Source organism: Meleagris gallopavo, chromosome 11 (assembly GCF_000146605.3).
Source record: "Meleagris gallopavo isolate NT-WF06-2002-E0010 breed Aviagen turkey brand Nicholas breeding stock chromosome 11, Turkey_5.1, whole genome shotgun sequence".
NCBI classification, from domain to species: domain Eukaryota; kingdom Metazoa; phylum Chordata; class Aves; order Galliformes; family Phasianidae; genus Meleagris; species Meleagris gallopavo.
Genome location: NC_015021.2, coordinates 14359189 through 14383575, shown reverse-complemented (window position 1 = coordinate 14383575; position 24387 = coordinate 14359189). Strand labels below are relative to the sequence as shown.

General features: G+C 41.8%; 1 protein-coding gene across 14 annotated transcripts in view; it reads right to left on the bottom strand.

Moving 5' to 3' along the window:
• LRCH3 (leucine rich repeats and calponin homology domain containing 3) overlaps window positions 1-24387 on the bottom strand; it is a 35797-nt gene continuing 11410 nt past the window's right edge. For 2 of the 14 annotated variants that reach the window (XM_019619066.1, XM_031555046.1), the window contains exons 10-23: window positions 23534-23610; window positions 21570-21662; window positions 21089-21140; window positions 20802-20942; window positions 20112-20159; window positions 18920-18973; window positions 15628-15708; window positions 14635-14706; window positions 13721-13769; window positions 13149-13262; window positions 12418-12536; window positions 10793-10930; window positions 8544-8621; window positions 3980-6330 (exon numbers count right to left, since the gene is read on the bottom strand). In XM_019619066.1, the coding sequence (XP_019474611.1) occupies window positions 6130-6330; window positions 8544-8621; window positions 10793-10930; window positions 12418-12536; window positions 13149-13262; window positions 13721-13769; window positions 14635-14706; window positions 15628-15708; window positions 18920-18973; window positions 20112-20159; window positions 20802-20942; window positions 21089-21140; window positions 21570-21662; window positions 23534-23610 (1317 nt within the window). In that variant the 3' untranslated portion in view covers window positions 3980-6129. Of the gene's footprint in view, window positions 3126-3979; window positions 6331-8543; window positions 8622-10792; window positions 10931-12417; window positions 12537-13148; window positions 13263-13720; window positions 13770-14634; window positions 14707-15627; window positions 15709-18919; window positions 18974-20111; window positions 20160-20801; window positions 20943-21088; window positions 21141-21569; window positions 21663-23533; window positions 23611-24387 lie in introns of those variants that run through there. The other 12 variants (XM_019619068.1, XM_031555047.1, XM_010716784.1 and 9 more) reach the window with 11 other exon arrangements.

The following is a 24387-nucleotide window of genomic DNA, read 5'->3' as shown; positions in this document are numbered from 1 at the left end:
TTTAGTTTTCCAAAGGAACATTTATAGTCATGAAAGGATAAAAAGAACCATTTGCCACTGTGTCACAACTGAGAACAGCACAGGAGTTCTTGGTGATGTGAAAAGTTCTCTGTGGTTATTTCAGCCAGGCCACCAAAGTCCCCTCCTTCACAAGGGAAGAATCAAATCCCCGCTGCTCTGACCTCATCACATCAATGCTGTGAGGGACTCCTCAGTGCCAGTGCCACTTGATTTTAGGAAAGGTAATTGCCTCTTGACACAAAATAGAATTTTATACACAACAAAAATTGCACATAGACACACTAAAAAATCCCACTTAGTCTGCAAAACAGAACTGTTTTTTTGGTATAGCACATTAAATAAACCGCACGATGAAACTTTAGGCTTGGATTTTTGTCCTAAACATCTGGTCAACACTCAGTATCTGCCAGCATGAACACACAAGGCTATGCAGGTTAACCTAACGTGGCCACAAACAACTGAAAGTGCCAGAGCGGGCTGCTGCTTGTGACAACAGGGGCGACGCTCAGGACGTGCACCTGCCCAGCCACACTGACACTGCTTTCCTGTGGGCTCAGCCGCCACGCGTGTGTGCTGCCTGCAGCCCAGGGTGGCTGTCCTAACCAGACAACAAACACGGCCGTTTCCAGCAGCTCAGACCCCCCACCTCCCAACCCATCAATTCCTATGAACTCGTGTTAATGACATATCAAACTTCCACCAACCTGAATACTGTTAAGTTCCATTGTCTGTAAGTGCGAGAAGCTGGACTAAAGCAAACAACCCCCTCACAACTCCATAGGCTGTGAGTGCTAGTAAGGAGTGACGTGCTCCCATATGATCCAAATGACCTAATGTTAAAACTAATATGAATTCAGTGTCCTCCTCTTTCCAACTGCATAAGAGACACACAAGAAACATCTGTGCTATGCTGCAGCTTGCTGTGAGTGGCAGAACCTTCCATCCAACAAACTGCAGCAGTAACTCCTGACACTTACGTAACCCTTCAAGAATTCCCAACAATCCCTGCAAGTGGAATTATGTGAAACTTAAAACCTAGTTGGGAGGAAAGCAGGCCTGCACGGAGCTGCTCTCTTCCCCTACACAAGTTGTTGGCATTTTCATTTCTTGCAGAGCTCAGAGCAACACGCTACTTGGACTGAAAAGGTTTCTCCTTTCAGCTGTGCAATTTTAAATTCCTTTCATGTGTTCTTTGTGACCTGCTATGCAATCAGCCAATGCCAATAAGGAGCACCTGGAATTGTCGTGTGAAACTGCGATGCAGCAGCATCACGGTGAGTCCTGACGCTCATACATGGAGCAAACAGACTGGAAACAAAGCTGCAAATCAGAAGGGGAAAAAATCCAGCTAAGAGCAGTCTTTGCCAGTGTCCTTGTGGCAGGTTCACTGCAGCAAGAATGGCTTTTAGCTCACTATTCCTCACTCCTTCGCCTTCCTTTATACTATGAAATCCTCTTGATGTATTCTGCTTCCAGTATAACGATGCTGGTCTCAAACCCCACACAACCCATGTTAGTGGCACACTGTTCTGGGATGCTTGAACTGGATCAGAACTAGCAAAAGAACTGTGCGGGTGGAGAACTGCATTTTCCAAGGTCTTTCTTAGGGGGGGGGGAAAAAAAAGATGTAATTGATCTGGTAGAGAGCTTGGCCTTGTCGCTGGGGCATGAGCACAGAGAGCTACCCATCTGTGCTTTGCATGCTAACTTCCAGGAGTAATTCAAAACTCGCCTGCTGCCTCTCCTGTTCCTCTGTACTGAATTTCCATTTTTATGTTAAAGAAAGAGGAAGAAAGTAATGGCAGTTGTGTAAAACCAGTGCATCCCTCTCTTCTCTATGAACACCCACAATCAAAGATTTAAAGCCCTGCCAAGCCCACAAATAGAAGCCACCTTTTGTAATACTTCTGCTTTGACAACATGCAGCCCACCTGTGGAAATTCAGTCCTTATGTTCCTAAAACGATGTATTTCTCAGCAGTGGTGACACTCTGGTGCTCCAGCCCCCACCAAATGCAGACCTGGGCATGGCTTCCAACTGACTTGCACGGCAGGCTGTACCTCACTGCACTGCAGCGAAATGCAGACGTGATTCTTGGCAGCCATGTGACAAAACCACTCAGTAACCAAATGCATCACACAGGGCTCGAAGGGGAGGTGAGAGGAGGTGGGAGACCCCCGATCTTGCACAGGTTTCCATAGATAGATGCCTTGAAGCCCAAACAGAACACAAAGCCAGCAAGAGTGCTACTGTTACTCAGGAAATTCAAACAGTTCTGGTTTAGCATCTTTTACCAAGATGTTTCTTATGGAGATAACATGCAGTATTTTTTCCTCTGCGGGGGGGGAGGAACCCCCTTTTTTTCCTACACATCTTCAATAACGAGGATATGCCAACACAGGTGACAGCTGCACAAGGACTGACCCTGATATGAAACACTGTACTGGTTAAGATTGTGCTGCAATTCTTTTAAAAAAATATATATATATTTATAAAATGGAAAGAGCTGCTGTTCTCACGAGGCAAAGAAACTTGCTCTGAATCCCAGGGAGAAGGAATGACGTCTCACTCCCCTCATGCCCACTGTAGCAACCACCTCTTTTTTTCTTCTTTCTTTTTTTTTTTTTTTTAATTTAAGGAAATGAATTCCTATAGGAACAGCTTTCCAAACTGTACACCAATGTCTTCCACCCACAAGGTCAGTTTCTACAGCCGGCTCCGACAGCCCCAGGAACTCCCTGCCCTCCTCACCACCCATTTATCAGCAGGGGGCAAAATTATCGCTAATCAAAACGTTATTGGAAACTGTGGTGGTCTCCAAAAAAAATGGAGAAACGAAGCAAAACATTCCTGTCAGGAATCACGGAAACTCGTTTCCTTAGAACAGAGCTCTGTATGTTTGGATGCACTGCACGGGCAGTAAAGTCTTGACGTCCTTCTGCTTAGCCAAGGTAACCCAAAAGTCCCGGAGGTCTTTACACAGCAGACAAGTGGAGAAGCTGCTGCTGCTTTGGGGGTGCCAGCTCCAGCAGCGCCTGCACAGTCACAGCTACCTGTGTCAAACCCTTCTCTTCTAAAATATGGAGAGGCAAACATAATTGCTCCTGAATGGGGAACAAAACAAAGACAAAAACAAAATGGATGAAAAACACTCAACCGAAAAGGAAACTGAAAAATGAAATGTTACAGACAGCACACACACACAGGTATGAAACGAAACTTCTGCTTGTAAATAACAACTGTCTACACGTCCACCCTTGGGCTGATGGTCGCGTTCACTCAGCAGCCACTACACAGAACAAATAATGAGAACTTGAAGGACTGTGGGAGAATTAAGAAACAACAAAATCCTTTATTTCTGCTCGTGTGGAAATGGCAGGAGTTTACGACATCAAAATCAGGCTAACTTAAGGAGGGAGAAAGCTCTGCTTCAACACGATGAACTGCTGTCATAGCACAGCTTCCTTTCCAAAACACAACTGGCTTTTTGAGGGAGTCCTCCTGCAGCAAGCTTTGCTTTGGTACCAAATGCAAGCAAATCCCAACTTTAAAGCGGAAAACTAAATAACACTGCACGCCATGGATACACCATGCAACAAGTCTAAGGGGAAATGCTTGAAAGCAATTCTCCTAACGAGATCTTGCCCATCTGAAGTCCTTCTGTCCATATGGATGACGTGATCTTTATCATTACATAAATTCCTTGGGAGGGACAAAAACGCAGAAAGCACTATTTGTTTTGTGAAAAGGAAAAAAAGACAACTTGGTTCTGATTGATTGAAATAACTTTGATCATAAATGTAGAAAATGTCATTTCTCCTGTTCAAGGCAATGAGAAATTAACAGCACGTTTGAGGACAAATGCCCCTCCTGCATTATGTGAGTCGCTCCTGCCAGGAGGCCCCCTTAAGCAGCTTCCAAAATCATTGTGAAGAAGAAGAGTAATACACGAAGTGCAAAAGGTTTCAAAGTGTTTATTAAGCATTATGCTATTCTCAGTCTCAGATGGATTTAAAGCCTCATCCTACACAAGTCCTTGGCACAGGGGGGCCATCCTCAGCCCACAGCAGTCACCCAGGACATGCACGCCCAGCAGTCCTCTGTACCTCTAGAAAAATAACCAAGCTGTGCTCTTCCTACAAAGCTACAGAGATTCTTTTTCCACGAGTTAGTTCCGCAGCACCCTGCATTTCTCCACTCTTTGCATCTTTACTGATTCTCCGTATTAAAGAAATCCTTCAGCAGAAATATCAGCAGCCAACACTCCTCCCACAAAGCCCCGAGTGGAGAGAAACAGCCCAGGCTGACAGCGCTGCGGGAAGGCAGCTGATCCGGCTGAAATGCATTTCTCTTCCAGCAGAACAGTTCTTTCGAAACAATGTGCTTTTTGAGAAAATACTTGTAAACTGGAACAAGTGTTTATTACCTTTTTTTTTTCTTTAAGTATGCAAATAGATAAGGGGAAAAGCTTTGGAAGGGATCCATACCACAGAAATAGCTGCGGCAAACAGGACTTAAGAACGGGAAGGCACGGTTAGTGTAAGACCCCTGGCAAATCATCACAGTGTTCATTAGAAGATAAGAAACATAGGAACAGAGTTCATTTTAGTTCACACCAGTAAACAGTGCAAAAATAGCTTATTTAAAAACAAACACCCCCCACCAAAGGTCCCCTCTTTCCTCAATGATGTTTTGCTCGGGCAGAAACGTTTTGTGCCAGTCACAGTGTGGTTTGGGAAGTGGGCATCAGCTCCTCCACTTGCTCCTTTGCTACATATTCACTTTATGTTGTAAATATTGTGAGACCCACGTACACATAGCTGGTAGCGACAGTGTTTGCAGCTGAACTTCAGAGTATCTTAAACTGTGCTTCAGAGTTGTTGCCAGGTTAATGCAGGAGTGCCATCAACACTTAACCAGGGCTTACGAACCTCTGACTGCATTTTCAGGTGTAACAACCAGGCACTGAAGTCACATTCAGAACAGGCCTGTTACTTAGCACTTACCTGCATGTGACCTCTGACCAGAGCTCCCTGAACCAACCTACACTCTGAGGAGACGTGGCCTTTTGCACGTGGCATGGGAAGTGCCCTCAAGTCCTGAGGTGTCCCTGAGAAACACATTAAAGCACCAGGATGCTTTTCCAGAGGAGGGAAAAGCTTTAAAGCTGTGCAGAAGACTACCTGAGATTTGTGTAACAGTAAAGAGGGAGCTGAACACACAGCCAGGTGGTGTATTTCTGCAACTGTGTGATACCAAAGTTTCTGAAAATAACCACAATCAAGAGGCAACTCAGGAAATCGTTGTTAAGTTTCATCCAGAGCACAGCAAAATGCTATGGCAATCCTGTGGCACCTGATAGAACCCAAAGGATTTTTCCTTCTGTGCCAGAAATGTTTTCTTTCAGAGCTGTTCAGAGAGTTCAGTTTCTCTCTGAATCTCCTCTTTGATCTGTTATGAAGCTCAAGAAGCTCAGGATTCATGGACAGCTATTTTAAAACCCCTGACTCATGCATAAAACATGGCAGTCAATCAAAAGGAAAGTCAAATTCTCTCAGAAGCAGGGATAAGGAGCTGGGATCTGAAAAAAATCCCAGAGTTTGTGGACAAAACTTACCAGACCACGTCTCCTAAGACTGCGAGAGCTTATCAAGGTCACTGATGTTCAAAATACTTTGTGTTGTTTAACACCTCTTTCATCAGATAATTGGCAATTTACCAAACTGGGTGAAGTTCTAATTATACAGACAGGGAAACTGAGGCACCAACTGACAGCGCAGTTTTCCTAGAGCCAGATCCCTCACCAGCAGTCAGCCCGTAGCACGCACCTACGTGTCCCTAAAGCTCAGCCCCTGCTCCAGCCCACAGACAGCACCTCCTCCCCCAGCATTACATCTGCTCAACATCACACAGCAAATACAAACGTGAGTTCTGTCACAGATGGTTGCGTGGATGCACCAATGTGTTTACACACTGCGTTTGTCACCTCCGTTACTTCTTTCCCGTAAGTGAGAAAGAGCACTTTGTACACGTGGTCTTGACAAAACCCAAAATCCTTTACAGAGAACTGGAGTGATGGAGGGAGGAAACAGCAGCACTGTCCCTCAGCTAGAGGAAAAAGACCCAGCGATAGACCATACGGAGCATTAGCATCAGAGTACAGTAAAACACCACAAAGCCCCAGAGCTGAATAGAAAGGGAGAGAAGACTGGATTCTTCTGAATCTGTCCCCAGGGAAAGAAGAGTCTCAACTGTTCTTTTAACGCTGAGGTTTAGCTGAAGAATGTCAGAAGGGGAACAAAGATTGTCCTGTCCAGAGTGTGTAAGCAGGAAGGGAAAACAGACAGAAAAAAAGGTCAGTCAGTTAGCCATAGCAACATCCACTAAGCAGTCAGTCAGACATTTCAGATATATCCACATGTTCAAGAAGTGTAACACGGTTATTTCTCACAAAGCAATCTGTACAACTCCCGTTTCAAAGAACACACAGTGCAGACACACAGTGCCCAGTGAGGAGCTGCAACCTACACAACTTACACATGGAACCATCTTGGCAGTTACAAACAGAGCAGTTACACATGCCCTGTGTGAAAGCCATTTCTGCAGGGCAAACAGCCTGCAGCTTTCCGAGATGCTTCTGGCACCGAGTGCTTGTGCTCAGTCTCCACACGTATCATAATTAATGAAAACAGCAGAAGGGATTATTTTTGTGTAATTGATACTTGAACGCAGCATTCTGCAGAAATATCTATTACTAATTAGAGTTTCATCTATTACTAATTAGAGTTCCAGTGCTCTGTAACCATTCCCACAGTGTCTCACTTGCCTGCTGTACATCAATGAAATCTAGATGCACACCAATCTGCTCAGCTGTGGGTTTCTTTTCATGCCACAGCACTGACAGGCAAAGTTCTGTGGAAATGGCCGCTTCACTATGATGCCTGTGATTATATTTTCTAAAAGTAACCTTTTATGTGAAGTGGCATTCCTCTTAGAAGGTATTTCTACATAGATCCATACTTCCAGAAAGCCCTTCATTTTTGTAATTGGGATTTAAATGAAAAGAAATAGCTGCAGGCATCTTTTCAGCAGAAATACATTAGGCTGCCACGCCGTTCCTTCTTACTGATATCTTACCTTCTCATCTCAGCAGACATGTAATGTAGACATGTGAGAGCAACTTTAGAATTCAGCTGGGGGTATTTCAGCGAGTTTCCCCAGAGACATTCTCCTTGCACTCTTTCACATTAAAGCAGGAGAATTGAGAAAAACAGGAGGATCCTAAACAGAAGGTGCTGTAGATGGAGCAGACTGGGTCTATAGGAGACTCTTTGCCTGAGTGCTCTTTTTTTGTTTCCAAAGGCGTGCCATTTCAGAGATCACCTTTGTACTCAAACCCCATAAAAATTACATCTCCGTGTTGAAGGGAGCTGTGAACAGGGAAGCTGCAATGGGATTGAACCACTTTGCTCCAGTAGGATTTATACTGTACAGTCCTGCTGGGAGTCACAGGCTCCAGTTTCTTAGGGGACTAAAATATCTCATCTCAAAACATGAATGATCATTTATGACTTCCTACCATGTTTCAACGCCATTCACCAGTGAGTCATATGAAACTGCTGGGCAGCTCAATAAATATTTTATCCTAAAATCCCAATGGCTCAAATGCCTTTGTGTGAAGCTATCAGAAAATACTGCACGACCGACTTGAGAGCACTGCTTCTAGAAATAGCAGGGAAATGAGTCACTGGGTCTACTTTTCCCTTTCGCAATACATAAAAAAGAAAACAGCACCTACAGCAGAAACACTGTGTACGTATCAGAAACCAATCACATTTATACACTAGAAGAAAAATAAAGAAAAAATGTGACATATCAAAATCATTTGTGCTGAGGCAGCTGCTGAATGAGACGAAGTGGGAAGGACAGGACAGCATAAAACACGGTAACAGGACTCATTTCAGAAGAGAGAAAGAAAACCAGAGATTAGAGTTCTACCTCTGGTACTTAGCACAAAGAATGAGGATCTATGCAAAGATAGCTACTGTCAGAGAAAGGCCAGTAACAGTGAGACTTCTTGGCAAGATGGCACACACGTTCACACAAAAGGATTATTCTGAAGGAGCATCAAATGCTTTGGAGTTGAAGTTACACATGCAGAACATCATCCAAATTTTATCCCACTTTTCAGCTGCCAAATACCGAATATTGAGAAAACCGAATTGTCTTTATCAAGTACCTTGCAGTTCTAAAGCCAGGCTCAAGCTGCACCCAGCTGTTATGAACTTAAGGCACAGCAGTCAGTGAATCAGACCTCTGATAGACAAACTACACCCAACTTCTTTTTACTGGGGAAGACAACGCAAAGTCTTATCCATACAGTAAGGCACGCCTCACATGTGAACCTCCTAAACTTTTAATCACCTTATTTTCATCAAACGTTTCAAGGAACACTATTTTTTTCCTGATCACATACAAAAATCACATCTGCACCATAACATCAGAACAGCAGAAAAATGTACCTGAGGCACTCCGATCCTTCGGCAAGCTTCCAAGAAATTCTCCACATTTCGTCTGCATTTTGCCATTGTAAGCTTAGGCTGCAAAAGAAGCAGGCAAAGTGCTCTTAATTGGGAGGATTTAATTTTAATGAAACTCTTAATAAACCTCTTTGCCAAAGAATACCACACAGCAGTCAGTTTCTATAATTCAAACCAGGCTGTGCTGCAGTTTGCTTAGAAAAGCAAGTTCCAAGCTTTCTGAAAAGCTACTTTATGAATACTGGATGAGTTTTTAAGACAACTCTAACCTGTGCTGTATCAGTGCACAAAGTGTTAATTACACAGAACAGGCTAACACTTTTAGTGACTGTAATGTGATAATGTAAGACACATACTGAATGAAACATACACATACGTAGCACCTGTGCTGTGATTTCAGCACAATTTAATGATACGAAGCAATCTGGAGTCCATTCTGGATTACCATGTTAAATAAACACTGAAAATCTTGTTTCAATTAAGAAAGAGACAAAAATGAAGGCTAGATGAACCCAGATGTCATGGAATAAAAGTGGCACTGCGACTTGCTGCATACAAGCCTCCTGCAGATGAATTCACTGGCACTTTTCAAGTTTTTTCTGCGTAGTTGGCTTTCTCACCTCTACATGGACACAGCACTGCACAGGCTCTGTCTTGTTTCTATTCCTGAAGCTTATTCTTTTCTGATTAAAGAGACACAAGCTTCCTGTTCCTTCACACAAGCTACCCCACAGTGTGTGCAGCAGCAGCCTCTGCGAGCTCAGTGTTTTTCCTTCAGAGATGGGAAAAGCAGACTGCTGGGGCTCTTCCTCTGCCCCCCCAGCCTGCCATGTACCCCACCAAGAATAGTTAAAGGCTATTGCTGCTTCTTTCTCCTGCAGGATGGAGGGAGCACAAAGACCACACTGTGACCGAGGAAAGACACGATGCCTCTTCTGCTGCTGGAGCCATCCAGCCACAGCCTGCCTCTTCCGCGACACTGATGACAAAGCCATGATTTAGCTTGTAACACAGAATATTCAGCAGCACATAAAACCAGGCCATTGAGAAGATATTCTTGACAACTCCAGCCTCGTGAATAGCAGCTGTCTGCGTTTCTCTTAATGATTCCACAATCTGCCTAAAATGTTGGCGTGTCCAGCTCAGTCGTTCTCAAAATAATGAAGACGTCTCCTTGTTCACATAATTCCAAGCAGGAGGAACCACAATAATACAGTATGCAGCCCTGTAAGTGCCAGTTCAAATTCCAACCAACACAAGGACTGACTCCAAAATAAGAAAAAGCAAACAACGTGCTTGTTTCAAACACTTCTCACAGGAAAAAACTTCTTCCCCCTATTTATTTGGTTTTAAAATGATGCGAAGGTGCATCACAAGCAGTTTGTCTCTCTGTTGTACTTTCAAGTAGCTGATCCTAAACGTTTTCACTTTTTGACTGCCACATACGTGTTATTTTTTTGGTTGATGGATGACAATTAATTTGTCACAGCTCTTCATCCCACTTCAATTCTGTGCTCTCCCAACGTGATACACAATAATGCATCCAATAACATATTACCTTCGTTGCCTTACAAAAACACTGCAGTTAGGTAAGAGGAACAAGTTCCTCAGTTGTCAAACTTCTCTGTGCACTTCTTTTCTTGCTCTGAACAGCCCCAAGATAAAACAATCTTTTTTCCTTTGTTATCACAAAGCTATGAGTGGATTTACTTTGTTCCAGGAGATGGTGTCTCCAAGCACGTGCAAACACAGCTCAAGTGTGCTCTGCTGACATTCCTAAGCGGAGAAATTTGTAGTGCTGTGAAATGGATTCAGGAATCATTGTGGCCTCTCTGCTTGTTGTTGCTGTTCTGTGCAGCAGGATCTCAAATAATGTAGGGAACGTTGTGTTTCTCTATGCGTTATCCTGAATTTCTCAGATCTTTTGATCTTCTGAAACATCCTATTTTGTTTTTCAGGATTAACAGTCTCTTATTTTACTACTTTTCACAAGTTAACACGGGAGAACATGAAAATCCTAATGATTTCTGGAAATCTGTATCAGAAGTGACTTTAAACAAAACAAACCCAAACCCACAGGCTTTAAATGAAACCACAGACACTGCACAGACAGAACAGTTGTCACACACGTTCACAAATGAAAACAATGAATTTCACACTTGCCTGGATTACAGATCTTAGCTGGAAGGGTGTTGGACACCTATAAAACGCCATCATTATGACATACTTACAACAGCAGGTGAGGGGACGTGGATGCTGGGGACAGACCGAGGACGGACGTGGTTCGCCAGGTGGCACAGAACAACGCCGTCGGTGAGAGCTGCTCCAAGATCACTGGGCAGTGACACCTTCAACCGTGATTCAATATTCTGTGGAAAATGAACACGGACACAAAAAGTAAGTGCTGCTTTTCTCCGACTCTTTCAGTCTGCAGAACATTTTATAAGAACAGAAGCATTTGTGTTACAACTCCCTGTCTGTTCTCCAGTTGCTTGGAACAGCTTTCTGAGTAACACCAAGATGGGTCCTGCACTGTGCTGGGCCAGAGCTGAACACGATCTGGGAGCACTTGAGTTCAATAATGAACAGTTTTCTTTGCACAGCACAGGGGACAACACAACCGTTCTTCAAAAATAATAGAAATCAGCATCTAAGAACAATAATCTTAACCCTTCACATTCTCAGCAAATGGTTCTGCAAAGGGAACTGAAAATAATTGTTGACTGGAGGACAATAGAGCTAATAAAAGTCTCAGTAAAGAAAAAAAAAAAACAGACAATTACTTAGTATAGATTTTAATGATGTAGTTAACATTTGTTTAAGGGATGAACACAAATTCAAATCAGATTTTACTTCAAATGCTGTGCAAATTTCACCAAGTTGTTAAGTTAAATCTAAAATTTTAAGTATATTAAAAAGATTTAATCTTACCTAGGAAGCAGAACAAGAGACTGCACGTAAAGCATTTTGAGATAAGAGTTGAAAGGCTCTACAAATGCTGAGTCACTGAGTTTTGTTTCATTTTACTTAAGAGAGCTTTCTCCTTTTAGAGAGAGCAGATTGCTCTTACTCTGATAGTTAGCAGAGAAAGAACTCTCTGTCTATCTGGGATGCTTACAGCTTTTAAAATCAGCTTTAGAAAGAGGAATTCTCATTTACTGAGACAGCTCAGAGCATTAGAGCACTTCAACGAATCCCTTTACAGACAGCACAAGTGTGCCTGGGGCAAAGCAGAGCAGTACCTTAATGCCCTGTGGCACAGTCAGTATCAGCCACTGTCATGGGCACAAAGCAGGGCATAGTGCTCCTCAACAAACAAAAAGCCTCAATGGTAGGAAGATTTTTGCCACAGATATTCTACAATTAACTAAGGATAAAGCAAGAGTCAACAGGTAGATTCAGAGCACAAAAGGAAAGTATGCTGTCATCACGACTGGCAGCAGTCCCTGCATGCCACCTGCTTTTCTGTAGGCTTCATAGCAAAGATGAAATTTTAAAAAGAGATTAAAAGGAAAGACAATGAGGGAACTTCCCAGAGATCTTCCCACAAGTATGAAGGGCGATAAGCAAAAGATCAAAAAGATCTAACAGCAAAGATCACTGGCCAGTCAGAAGCAAGGTAGTGCTATGTATTTCACTGCAGCTGAATCTAACTTTATCCACAATAAAAAAAAAAAATAACCACCACTGCCTCCATCTGAAAGAAACACTCAGATTGCACAATGCCATTCAATTTTAGTCGACTCCTCACCATTACTGGCTCAGTGCAATCAGTCCAGAACTCAAGGACAGCTTTAACATGATGGCACACAACGCATCTACAGAGAGGTTCACTCTTTTTTTTGTCAGCACTTACCTTACGTAGCTGCTCTATTAGCTCCAGCTCCTCCTCACGCTGCTTGGAGTTCTGCCTAACTCTAGTGTCTGCAGAGTCATTAGCAGGAGGCAAGGCACGGGAAGATGATGAAGCAATCACTGAAAAAACAGCATGGAGAGAAATCAGTAAGTACGGTTTGGCTGACTGCCCTCTGCTGCTGCATTACACACCCACAGTGTTCCAGAATGGGTACAGGGCATTCCATTTCACAAATCTGCCTCTTTAAAAGCCTATTAATCTATCAAACTACTGACCTGCTAATCTAAATGAGGTGTTTCCTAACGCATCTTTTCCCTTCAGATTTTGTAGTTTCTGTTGGCTACTAATCATTCACAAAAAGAGGACAAAGTTTTGACAGATGAAGTATGTTGAAAGAGTTTAACCTTTCTACAGGCTTTGTAATTTTGCCATATGCTGTTACATACAGTGCAAACTCTACCAAGCTGCCTTTATAACTTGAAGGCTTGCGTGGCATTTCCTTGCTATCTTTTTAGGCGTAAGGACAAGGACCAAGAAGAACAGATTCCCACATTTTCACAAATACAGTGGTCACTCACAAAGTATTTATAGTGCCACATGTTTGCAAACGGAACCCTAAAGCTAGTTTGATGATAATGACCTGAAGTAACAGAGCAGTGCAAAACCCAGGTAAGGCAAACGTTACTAAAACGCAATGCAAAACAAGCTGATTTCTGAGTTACATAACCTACCTTTGTTTGCTTCATCCCTGACAGCTGCTCGAAAAAGGAAACTCTCGGGTCGCTGGGAAGGGTTTCTATAGGAAGGCAGGGCTGCATGACCAGGATGTGGAGGGGAAAGGTGGACTAAACAAATGTGGGAAGGCACAGGAAAGGAATGAGGAAGAAGGAAACGGTTAGAATTTAAATAGGAAATGGGTTCAGCAACGTGGTAATTAAAAACAAAACAAAATAAATTTTAATATAATGACAAAATAAATTACATGCATGCATGATAAAAGCATGGAGCAGGAAAAGGCACTTTCAAGGACACTCGCCATGCAAAGCACATTCCACATATCACTTCCAACAACTGTTCTGACTGCTGCTGAATGAATCTGTGGGCCAAAGCCTACACTGTCCCTGAGGACAGGCTTCAGCCCTGCTGCCTCTCCCCTCGTGTGTTTTCAAGGAGACCTAAACAAGTGGGTAAGCTCTCAAGCACAGCAGTGCCACATACAGCACTCCCTTCTCCTCACAGAACACATGTGCAGGCAGATATTTTGATCTCGTTTTTCAGAAGCTCTGCTTCCTTTCTCTGTTACCTGTCTGAGTGGTTGGTGAGCCAGGAGAGATGTTGGATCTGTCATCACTCTGTAGACAAAAAAAGTAGAAGAGCATAAATGGTCCTAATCTGGAAAAAGCTGTGACTACATTTTTACTATTTGCTGTGTTTTACGTAAGGCACCATCCATCTAAACATACTTCAGAATGAAAAGCCAGATGTGAAAAACACGTTGTTCCCCAAGTCTTATCTCTGCAGAAAGCAGCTAAACTTTTTTATTTGCAGAAATGCCACAATTACTCTTTTCTGAGGAAGAAGCAACAAAACAGCACTGAGTGCAATGCTCTCTTTGTTTACTCCTCACCAAGATGTTAAGTATCCTTTGCAGAGGGGGCACAGCAAGAGCAGCTAATTAAAGAACATGCTAAACTTGCAGAACAGCAGCACAGATAAGAATACACAGAGTCTTTGACACCTTGATAATACGGAACTGCTATTCACTGAATATCAATTTCCCTAGCGAAATACACTTTAGTCTTACTACAGTACTTAGCACAGACCAATTTCTCATGATGAATGCATTCAGAATAGCAGTTTCCACAAAAGAAAATTATAGGATAACTATACTCAATGGGAAAAGCAAGCCAGAAAAGAATACAGTAGAAGTACTTCTGATAAACTCGACTTTGTTAAGAGAAAATCATCTTGTAAATAAAAAGCAACATCAAAGACAACGAGGAACCCCTCGGAGCAGAAGGGTTACCATGTTTTTTAGCTTAGACACAGCCTAAAGCTAAGATGAGGTCATAGCTACTACAGCTTAATCATGTAAATCAGATTCATACCCTACCTGAACTTCTGACTAGAAGCTGACATACCAACACCTGTTAAAACAGATGTGTGGATCCGAGTTTTTTGTTGGCTTTATTGGTGAATGATAATAGCAAGAGATACCTTGGCAGGACTGAGGGCAGAGGCGTTAGGCAGGGCAGCAGCACAGCTGTCTCGATTCAACCCTGAGAGGGACTGAATGCAGAAAGAAAGACAAGGCAGCAGCAGTGTTAGCAAGCGGCTGGTAGGGCACGTGCACAGGTGGAACTGAGTAGCAGAGTCAGAAAGGAGGAGGTGATCATGGTTATGTGCTTGGAAACACTTAAAAAGCAAAAGGCAGGCACAACAGGTATTTGCTTGACAAAGTGTGGTTAAAGCTTTCCTACCCTCCTGAACTTTCTGGCTAATGAGCTTCGGAGGTGAAACCCTCCTTTTTACACACAGCAAAGTGCCATCGGAAGCACAACTGAACGACAAACAGGTAGGCACTTCCTAAAGAAACACCTAAAGTAACATCTATGCCATCAGACTCTCATTCCAATGTACCCTCTAACAGCCCATCCTGAGCCACTACTCTAAATAAATACTTTCCTTTTTAATGTTTCAAGTATGCTATGCGTTTGTAGAAAGTTAATCTATCAACTCTGTAAGATCAGAGATGCTCATATCTAATGGGCTAAAGGACACGTGTTTGTTCTGCCACTAACACCTAATGCTGATCTCTGTAAATTACACATGGAAGATGTTGCAGACAGGGCAAACCTCACACAAACACCTTCGTGCCCCATGCAGAGAGCAGCTGATCCTCAGAACAGCCTCCTTTGCAGCAGTGCAGAGCTAACTCTTTTTGCTGTTTTCGTTTGTTTGCTTTACAAGTTTCAAAATGTCATTTCAGCAAATGTAACATCAGCTAGTATAGCAAAAAGCAAAATAGAACAAATGGTGGTGGTCTGGGACATGAATGCATCTTTATTCCTGTACAAAAAGAGCAGGACAACCTTGACACAGACTAACAAGCAGCAGTCACTACCCACAAACCCAGCAGCGGGCAAAGGGGGGAACACAGCACACAGAGGGTAAGAGAAGCACAACAGCAACACAGCACATGCTCTTCACCTGTTTGCGAGTCCCTGGCCTTCTCTTAATGGTATTGGTGTTATTGTCAATCTCAAACACAAAGAGAGGCTCAAAGCCATTCTGTCAGGGACAGCGAGAAAAGAAAGGGAGGCAAAAGAGGAAGAAGTGAGGCAAAGAACAACTGTAAGAGAAGGTAGCTGCAATACAAGAAGAATCAGGGCGCTGCAATTCTGACTGCAAACACTGCTCTTCATTTCTAGGTGTAGCAATGAAGTTAGAGAAATGTCCCCAGCCAGAAACAACTTTAGATAGAAAGAATGCCAAAACAGAGTCCAACTATAACTCTGCACTAACTAAAAATAAGGCTATTTTACATCAATTTGATTGTCAGTTGCCTGAGCATACAAATGGAGGATAACTGCCCAAGAGAAACCTCCAGGGCACAAGTTAGCGTAATTCAAGTCATGCTTTCTTTACTCACGCTGTTATTACTTGTAGCACACTGGTGCCCAAAAGGCTTAACTTCAGATGTCTCAGAGATCCCATGTGTTAACTGTGATGATGGTCCCAGGTCACATTGGAGACCACAAGAAGAAAACACAACGAAGGCAGCCCACAGCAGCAGTAACATGAGTGTTACACAGAGGTCACAGCAGCTGCCTGGTGCCCTCTGGGCATTTCACAGGCTTTGTGACAAACTGAGAAGCAGTTTGTGAGAAAACAGTGGTACCTTTAGTATCCATCTCCCACTGCCCACCTTGTAACGTACAGTAGTAGGGGGGAAAAAAGCTATCTGGTGAAAGATAAGATTCAAAAGCAGGAAAGATTGAAATCATTACCCCAAATCTGTAGCACTGGTGCTGTATTAATAAGCACTCCCAACTGCAATGAGAGTACTCTAGTGGGAATGGCAAAAGGGATATGAGTGGTACAAGACCGAGTCACACTGCAGATTTTCTCAGAGACACCAGCAACTGTATTTCTTCACAAAGGTCTAGTTAGTCTGGCTGTCAGAAATCAACGCAGTGACATCCATCACAACACGCACTCAAGTCCTATGGCCAATCTCACTTTGCATCACATCACAGGGATGCAGAAGGAACAAGCCAGTAAACTATAGATGCTCACAGAAGGCATGGAAAGCCATTTTGTGAGCTGAAACTGACTGCCCTGGAAGTACCTACCAATGGGAAGGAATGACCAGAGCAAACTGTCATTTGTGTTAAATGGCAACAGGCGAGAGGAGCAAAAGAAACGTGATGAGATTTAAAAAGGAAAATAACAGCTTAAATTTGACTTTGAGGAATTTTTCTGTTAAAGAGGTAACGACACCTGAAGAACTACCAAAATAAAGGAGAGCTCACTTGCATTCTAGGTAACTATTAACTTTTTTTGGAACGATTAGTGGAAAATCCAATAGACAGTATGCAGCTTTATTGGCATGCAGTGTTTAGGCATAGAAAATGATACAGAGAAAAGGATGTAAATGGAAAAAATGTACTGAACTGTCATTAGCAAACGTGCTTCGATATGAATGCCCCTATGCTTCACTGAAGGAAAAGAACAGCCTCAGCACTTAGATCTAGCTACATTTCAAGCCCATAGGAACAAAAGAAATATCCAAGGAAACTGGACATTGGAAATTCTGGAAACAGAATTAAAAAAGGTAAAAGTATAATTTCAACTCTTATGACTACTTCTGGTTTTTAAGCAAACCAGTGATCGATTCCTTGCTGTTAAACAAGTTTTTGCCATACAAGATACTGTAGTGGAAAAAAACAACTGCTGCAAATTCATGAGCTGCCCAGAGCTACATGTTCCAGTTACAACAATCCCTACAAGCACCTGTCCTGGCATCTGTCATCATTAGACACAGTATGCATTTCCACTGCAGCACAGATATGCAGATCATACTTCCATAGTTCAGAAAACCAGTGTTTCATACACTGAAACCACGATGTATGGGATGCAGTGTTTAGAGCTGCTGAAAAAGAGCAAGAAATCCAAAGAAAATTTAATGCAGAAACTGTTTTCAAATACGGCTCCAACTTTTCCTGCCAGCCCAGCCACTTTTTCCCCCCCACCTCTTTTTTGTGCGTAGTTTTAATCAGGATAAAGGAACAAAAGAAACCACCGTGAACAGAAGTTCAACAAACTGATTGCTAAAAATTCCAAGTATACAACCCAGAATTCAGTACAATAAAAACCATGGGATGACACTAGCAAATTAAAGGGGTCCTTAAAACGTATCGTCTTTGAAATACATTCTAAAGATGAATTAACTGTCAGCATCAACACTTCACAAAACCCACGTCTGCTCTCCTGGTTCTTACAGCATACAAGTGTGCTTTTGTATTTCGATTGGCTGAGTGTGATTTCTGTCAACAGGTACATGCACGATCACAACACATTCTTTTCACAAGGAGCCTTCTTCTGCCCCCTCACAGTGCTGGGCATGAGACAGCAGGAACACCAAGACGTCTGAATGAAGAGAGTAAACACTGACCAACACGTTCTGAAGAGATGTATTCTGAGAGCACTGCCTATAGAGAATTTCGGTAGGTGATGGGGATGCACATGAGCTAAGAACATAAATCCCAGGCATGCAGTCATGCAACAGCAGGCAAATCAAGTGTATTCTCCTTCTACAGACAAAGATTGTGGCATTAATAATATTCGTTAATTACGCTGCATCAGTGAGATGCCATAAAAGAAGAAATAGCATAAAACATGAAGTACATAAAAGTTTTCCTTTTTGCTAGTGTTCAAAATAGGTAAGTAAGACATTTTCATCACAAAACAGCAGCAGAGAACGAGGAATAGTTCAGACTTTCAGCACTTATGGGTAGAGCAATATTTTCCTTTTGCTGTGCTGTGGTTCCCAGGACACCAATCCATGCCAAGCACCCGGTGCAGGATGCAAACAAAGCTCAAGTGGGGGCTGTATTCAGAGCATCCAGTTGTTTATTTGACGCTGGAGAGCTCATCAATTAGGAAGCAAGCTAAACGGAGGGCAAATCAAAGTAGAACTACCAGAGGTCAATTTTGAATTTTCTAAGTTGTTCCTCCTTAGTAGTAATTTCCTTCTGCTCTTAGCAAAAAGTAAGCTTTAATTATTTTGCAGGAAAACATCACTATATTATTAAGAAATGGCTGACAGTACAAATATCAACATACTCAAAATAAGTCACTTTTGAAAAAAGAGGTCATGTTTTATGCTATTTAGATTAGATCTGAAAGAGTTGGTCTAATCCGAGATAACCGTAACACATCATTATTTTTATGTTCCAGAATCTGCCACAGAAAAAGGCTGTTGCGTGCAGGATCTTACCACTAACAAGGCACTATCATCAGTATGCTGAGACCTTCTGGATGGAAAGGGACACTGGGAGGTGGGAGAGATGGAGTAATGTCAGAAACAAACAGAACGACACAGCTGTGAACAGACAGACATTTTGGAACACGTGCTGCTTGTTTATAGCACTGTGAGGCATTGCTTCTACAGTTCCATACAGTAGCCAAAACTGCGTAGGAATATACAGCCACATGACCCAGGAATTACAGGGTACTCCCATCACTTAAGGAATAATTATCCTGCTCTCTGTGCTGTTTCAAGCACATCCAGACAACCACGTATTCAGTTTTTACCATGGGAGAACAAAGGACCCTTAAAAGAATAAATTCAGAACAAAAGAACAGTAAGAAGAGCAAAAAGGAGCAAAGACTATTTCAAATATCCTATGTTTTGGTAATTTTCAAAGCAAAAATAAGGTGGAAAATGCTTCTAAATTGATAATTATGCTTGCATTAATAGATATATAAATACACTTGCAGTATGCTGTTAAAGGTTTTGATCTGATTAACGCTGCCACGTGAATTAATTTCCCTCATGTAAGAGGGGATGGCAAGCAGTGGAAGAGCATTTATTACACCGAAACGTGATGCACACAGTGAGCAGATGTCACTGGCTCACATCTGCACATTTTAGAAGACTGAGCGCTGCGTGATTTCTTGTCCCCTTTTTATTGCCTTTGACTATAAAAAGATATTAAAAGAAAGTCCTTTTCTTTTGTTTTGAATAACCAAACAGGCCTCAAAATAAAAATAGCTGATCTTTCTGGGATAACTGGAATTACGACAGGCAAATGGGAGGAAACTGATCGGCGAACGAGAAATGACTGCACCACAAAGACTTGTCTGCATACTCCCATTAGAAAGTGAACTGTATTGCTTCCAAGCAGCATCTTGAAATGGAACATGAAATCTATTTTCCGTATAGGACATAGAAAACGTACAAGAAAACAAAACACTCACACAGGCAACCTGCACGAACGGAAGGAAATATTGAACTGATCCATAAGGGGAGGTGTGTGCTTGGGGTGTCAACCAAGGGCTGATTAAATGTGAAATGCTATGCTATAACCCAGTCCTGAAGTGTTCTCCACAATCAGGAAAACCTCTGATTTCTGAGATAGCTTCTTTTTTTCCCATGGAAAAAAATAATGCTCTTATTGGAGTCTTACCTCACTATCCAGAGGACTTTGCTTCTGAGGACTTAAGGATGCTTTTTGCTATACAGAAAGAAAAAAAGGATAGACCAATTTAAAAGATTAAGACAGAGAAACAAAAGCTCTGAATATTACAGCATAATTAAGAAGTGTTTTGAAACAGAAATAGTCCTAGTTTTTAAATAAAACATGCACCAGGCTGATTGCAAGTTTCCACAAGCTGAAACTTCACTAATATTATTAGTCAAAAGCCAGCCTTTATATTGTATGAAAACAAAAAGCCCAAATTGTTTTTGCATCTTAAAGAGGCATAACAGACTCAAAATATAACCCAAGGGAGGAATTCTATTGCTGAGAACAAAGTTCTCATGAATAACAAAGGCAACAGAAGAAAAGCAGGCTTGCCAACGAAGACGCATTTTGTTAAGTTTTTAACTGAAAGACTGAGCTGATTTTCTTTGATAATTAAAAAAAAACCAACCATTTTCTGCACAATATTACCAGGGGACTAAGGTAGTTGTGTTATGTGTAATGAAAAGCCTCGTTTTACAGGCAGCTCAAACCCTAGCTGCTTCTTCATCTGCTTTATAAAATACCACGCATGCCCCAGAGTGCAGCATGCAAGCGTTAATGACCATAGCAATTCATTTTCATTAAAGAAAATGATAAAGGTTTGGAATCAACTCAGGACTAAAAGAAAGGCACCTTAACAAAGTCGAGAACAGCTTCTCTCTGGATCTGCTTTGTTCTCATCCTCTCCTCCTCGTACTGCAGTGCTGCTAGCTGTGCCTCCCGCCTGGTGCGCTCTACGTGCCTGCGGTGCAGGTCGGGGTCTGTATTGGGCACCTGGAACAAAACAGTGCACTGTGCTGTACAGATAGAGCTACAGAGGTTAAGACAGATGGGTTGCAGAGAAACAGTCTGCGTCTTACGGCTAGCCTAAGTTTGGTTCTGCATCAGACTCAGCCAGAAGAGTAAGACAGAAGAGTTACCTGACTCTGGTGACTCGACAGAGAGAGAAAGTAAGGCGAATCAGCTGGGGGTCTGCCAAATGGAAAAAGAGAAAGTATATTTTCAATCTTAAATTAAAAAAAAATGAAGTCACATAGAGTTGTCAGTGATGCACATGTATCTTATTAACTCTGTAAGAGTAGCAATTTAGTAAGGTGTTAAACTGCTGCAATAACGATTTAACTTCACTACTTCATGGTCGATTCGGTGCAGTTATTTCTACCTCTTCTCCTGAACTGTATTAAAATGCTTCCACAGCTCACAAAGTATCAATGGCTTTGTACATTTGGCTTATTACATTCAGATATCCAGTACTTAATACTCATTCTACAGGAGCTGATTAAGTAACCATTCCAGGAACTCTCCAGATGATCCTCACATAGAGGAACAACTGGTTACTATGGTTAGCAAAGAAAATAATTACAAAATATTTAGTAGGAACTATATGTTTCTTCTCCCTACCTCTCTGTCCTGTCCACATAACTCCTTAGTACTTGGTGATGCTCTCTGTCCTGCATCAAATTTAGAGTTTCAGGTCTTCGTAATTCAGTGTCCCTGCAGGCAAACACCAGGTGGAAGGGAGATTGGCCACTGATGCATAAACACTACTGTCAGACAAATCCTTCTCCAGATTACAGCTGTTTGTAAAACTAATTGCCCAGACAGTTAGCTTCGGACAAGCACAAAGGTGGAATTTAAAACAACTAAAGAAATGTGATACCAGACCGCAACTACTGCAGTTCATAATTTAATGGATGTAATTTCCTTACTTATAAGAGTGATTTCAAAACACAGGAAGTTTGAATCTCTCTTAATATTACATTCTGGAGATTACAGGCCTTTTTGTTCCTGGAAAGAACAGTATTCAGGGTTCAACTAAGTGCCAGGAAGTGTACTCAGAGCAGAGTGCACTCAGCGTTGCTGTATCAGAAATGCAGCACAGCCCACCAGGGGCAACAACTCTATTTACTGAGCCCAATCAACCAATGTAAGTACTCTTAAGATGAAGCCTGCATTACATCCAACTCTTCAAGAGTTTTAATGGCTCCAGCATGTTAAAAACAACAAAAAAAGAATACAAGGGCTGCATGCATGAAACGTGTTACAGTGGAAGCAGTTTACAGCTCGTGGATGGCACAAATGAAATATTTGTCTAGTATGTATTTAAAATTATATACATTAAAACCTGCCAATTGTCATATGGCTGTTTTTCCATAATCTCGAAGGCAATAATATTACTTGTTTTCAGTGCCTCATTAAGAATTTTGCTCAGCTGCACCAGAATACAAGTAAGCTCCAGTTCCCTTCGATCCTTAATGAACAACCTGCACATGGAGATCCACCGCTATACTCAACTTAAATTTTGCTAACAATGGATACCCTAAAGTTCCTTTATTGTTCAGTCTGTACATGTAAGCAGCAGCTTACTCCTGACTAACTTGCCTTCTCACCTTGTTTTCTTTGGATGGAACTTCTTGTTTGTGTAATTATTTCTATGTTGACCACAAATGTTCAAACGGGACAAAGTATCATAAAACCAAAACCAAATTGGCCTTTCAAGCCAAAAGAATTTGCTTCATTTAGGGAGAGCACGTTACATTCACCTCAAATTATTTTATGCTTTACTTACAGACTCTACAGAGTAAGGAGAGCTGATACATGCTGAAGGAGTTATCCTCCATTACACCAATACAGCTCCTATATTTACACACTGATTGCACATTTCAAGATCCCTGTTAAAACACTGCCAGGATTCTGGGAACACTGACACACTACTCTCGATTTCTCGTTCTCTTTGAAGACCATTTTTAAACATCATCACACTTTACTGACAGTGTAAGTAATGACATACTGAGAGCTTGCAGTTCTCTCTCTTTAAAATATTCCTAGTTCAGCTGAGCTGGTTTTCTGCTGATTGCTCTGCATTCATTTCCGCTCCACAGAATATTGCAGTGTTTCAAAGTATATTTAAGGTTCTGTCAGTTTTGATTTCGTCTTATCAAAAACCTATCAATTTTCTTATTCTCTGCCCTTTCAACAGGACACCCAAACCTAACCTCCTCATTCATATCCTGTCCAGTTGTGACCCGTATGTATGGATAAAAAAATTATCTATTGTTTAATCAAAACACAAATTAAATCACACAAAGCATATATTACATCTGTTTGGAACTACATGCTTTAATCTGGCAGATTTTTTAACCAACCCATTTAAATCGGAGCATTGATATAGAACAGCCAAGCCTTTTGATCAGTGCCATGACTAGAATATGAATTCCAAACCTGGAGTAACAACATATTTGTAAGTGCCGTGCACGTTCCCAGTGAAGCAAAAGAAACATCATTAAAAAATAAAAACCAGCCAGTGCAGGTGCTCTGGATTCACCACAAAACTTTGTAGAAACCAGTGTTAGCACATCTCTTACCTGTTTTGTTGCAAATACCGTCTTGTGTCCTCAGCCTTCTGAATTTCTCTAGCAGATACTGGCTTTGCTGGTGAGCTCTGTGCAGAACAACACAGCAGAATGTGTTAGCAACACATCCAGAATAACGTACATTAAAAGTCAGTGCATCTAATGCATTTGTATAGCAACACTTTTAAGAAGCAGTATTCGAGATATCCAAGAAAGAACAACAAAACATCTCAGAGATTTTTATTTCCAACTAGGCAGACTCAATATACAGAATACAAAGCTCATGCTCTCTTATCATGCCCTATGACAGGTCACAGGAGAATAAAAAAGGAAAACATGAGATGAATACCTACAGCTTAATTTCAGCTATGAAGTCATGGATCTCACTGGGAACAGAGACATACTGCTCCTGGTGTTATTTTTCAACTTTTAGTTATACCCACTAATGTAGAAAAATGGAAACACCAAGATTAACTTGTCAGTTTTCACTTGCTATATTGCAATATAGTTAGCCTTCTAACTTGTAGAGCATTTTAGAACAGTCATCTTTTTAGATATATTGTAAACAGCTTAATTTTTATGAATATAGAACCTCCAACTTCTTTGACATTAATCACTTTCCACTATTTAAAAGTGAAAACCCCTTGCACTGTGCTGCCAGCAGCTGCCTTTTCTGAGTTCTGCTCATTTCTATGCTTTAAATGGCATCATCTGATATTGCACTTGAGATCTCCAAAAGGAATGTGGCTCCAATGGATATTTATGATGTTTAACATAGCAACCAGTAACACAAAGTGGACAAAACAGTGGTGATCCTACATGAACACTATAAGCCCCACACAATCCTACAAGAGCCACGATTTTCT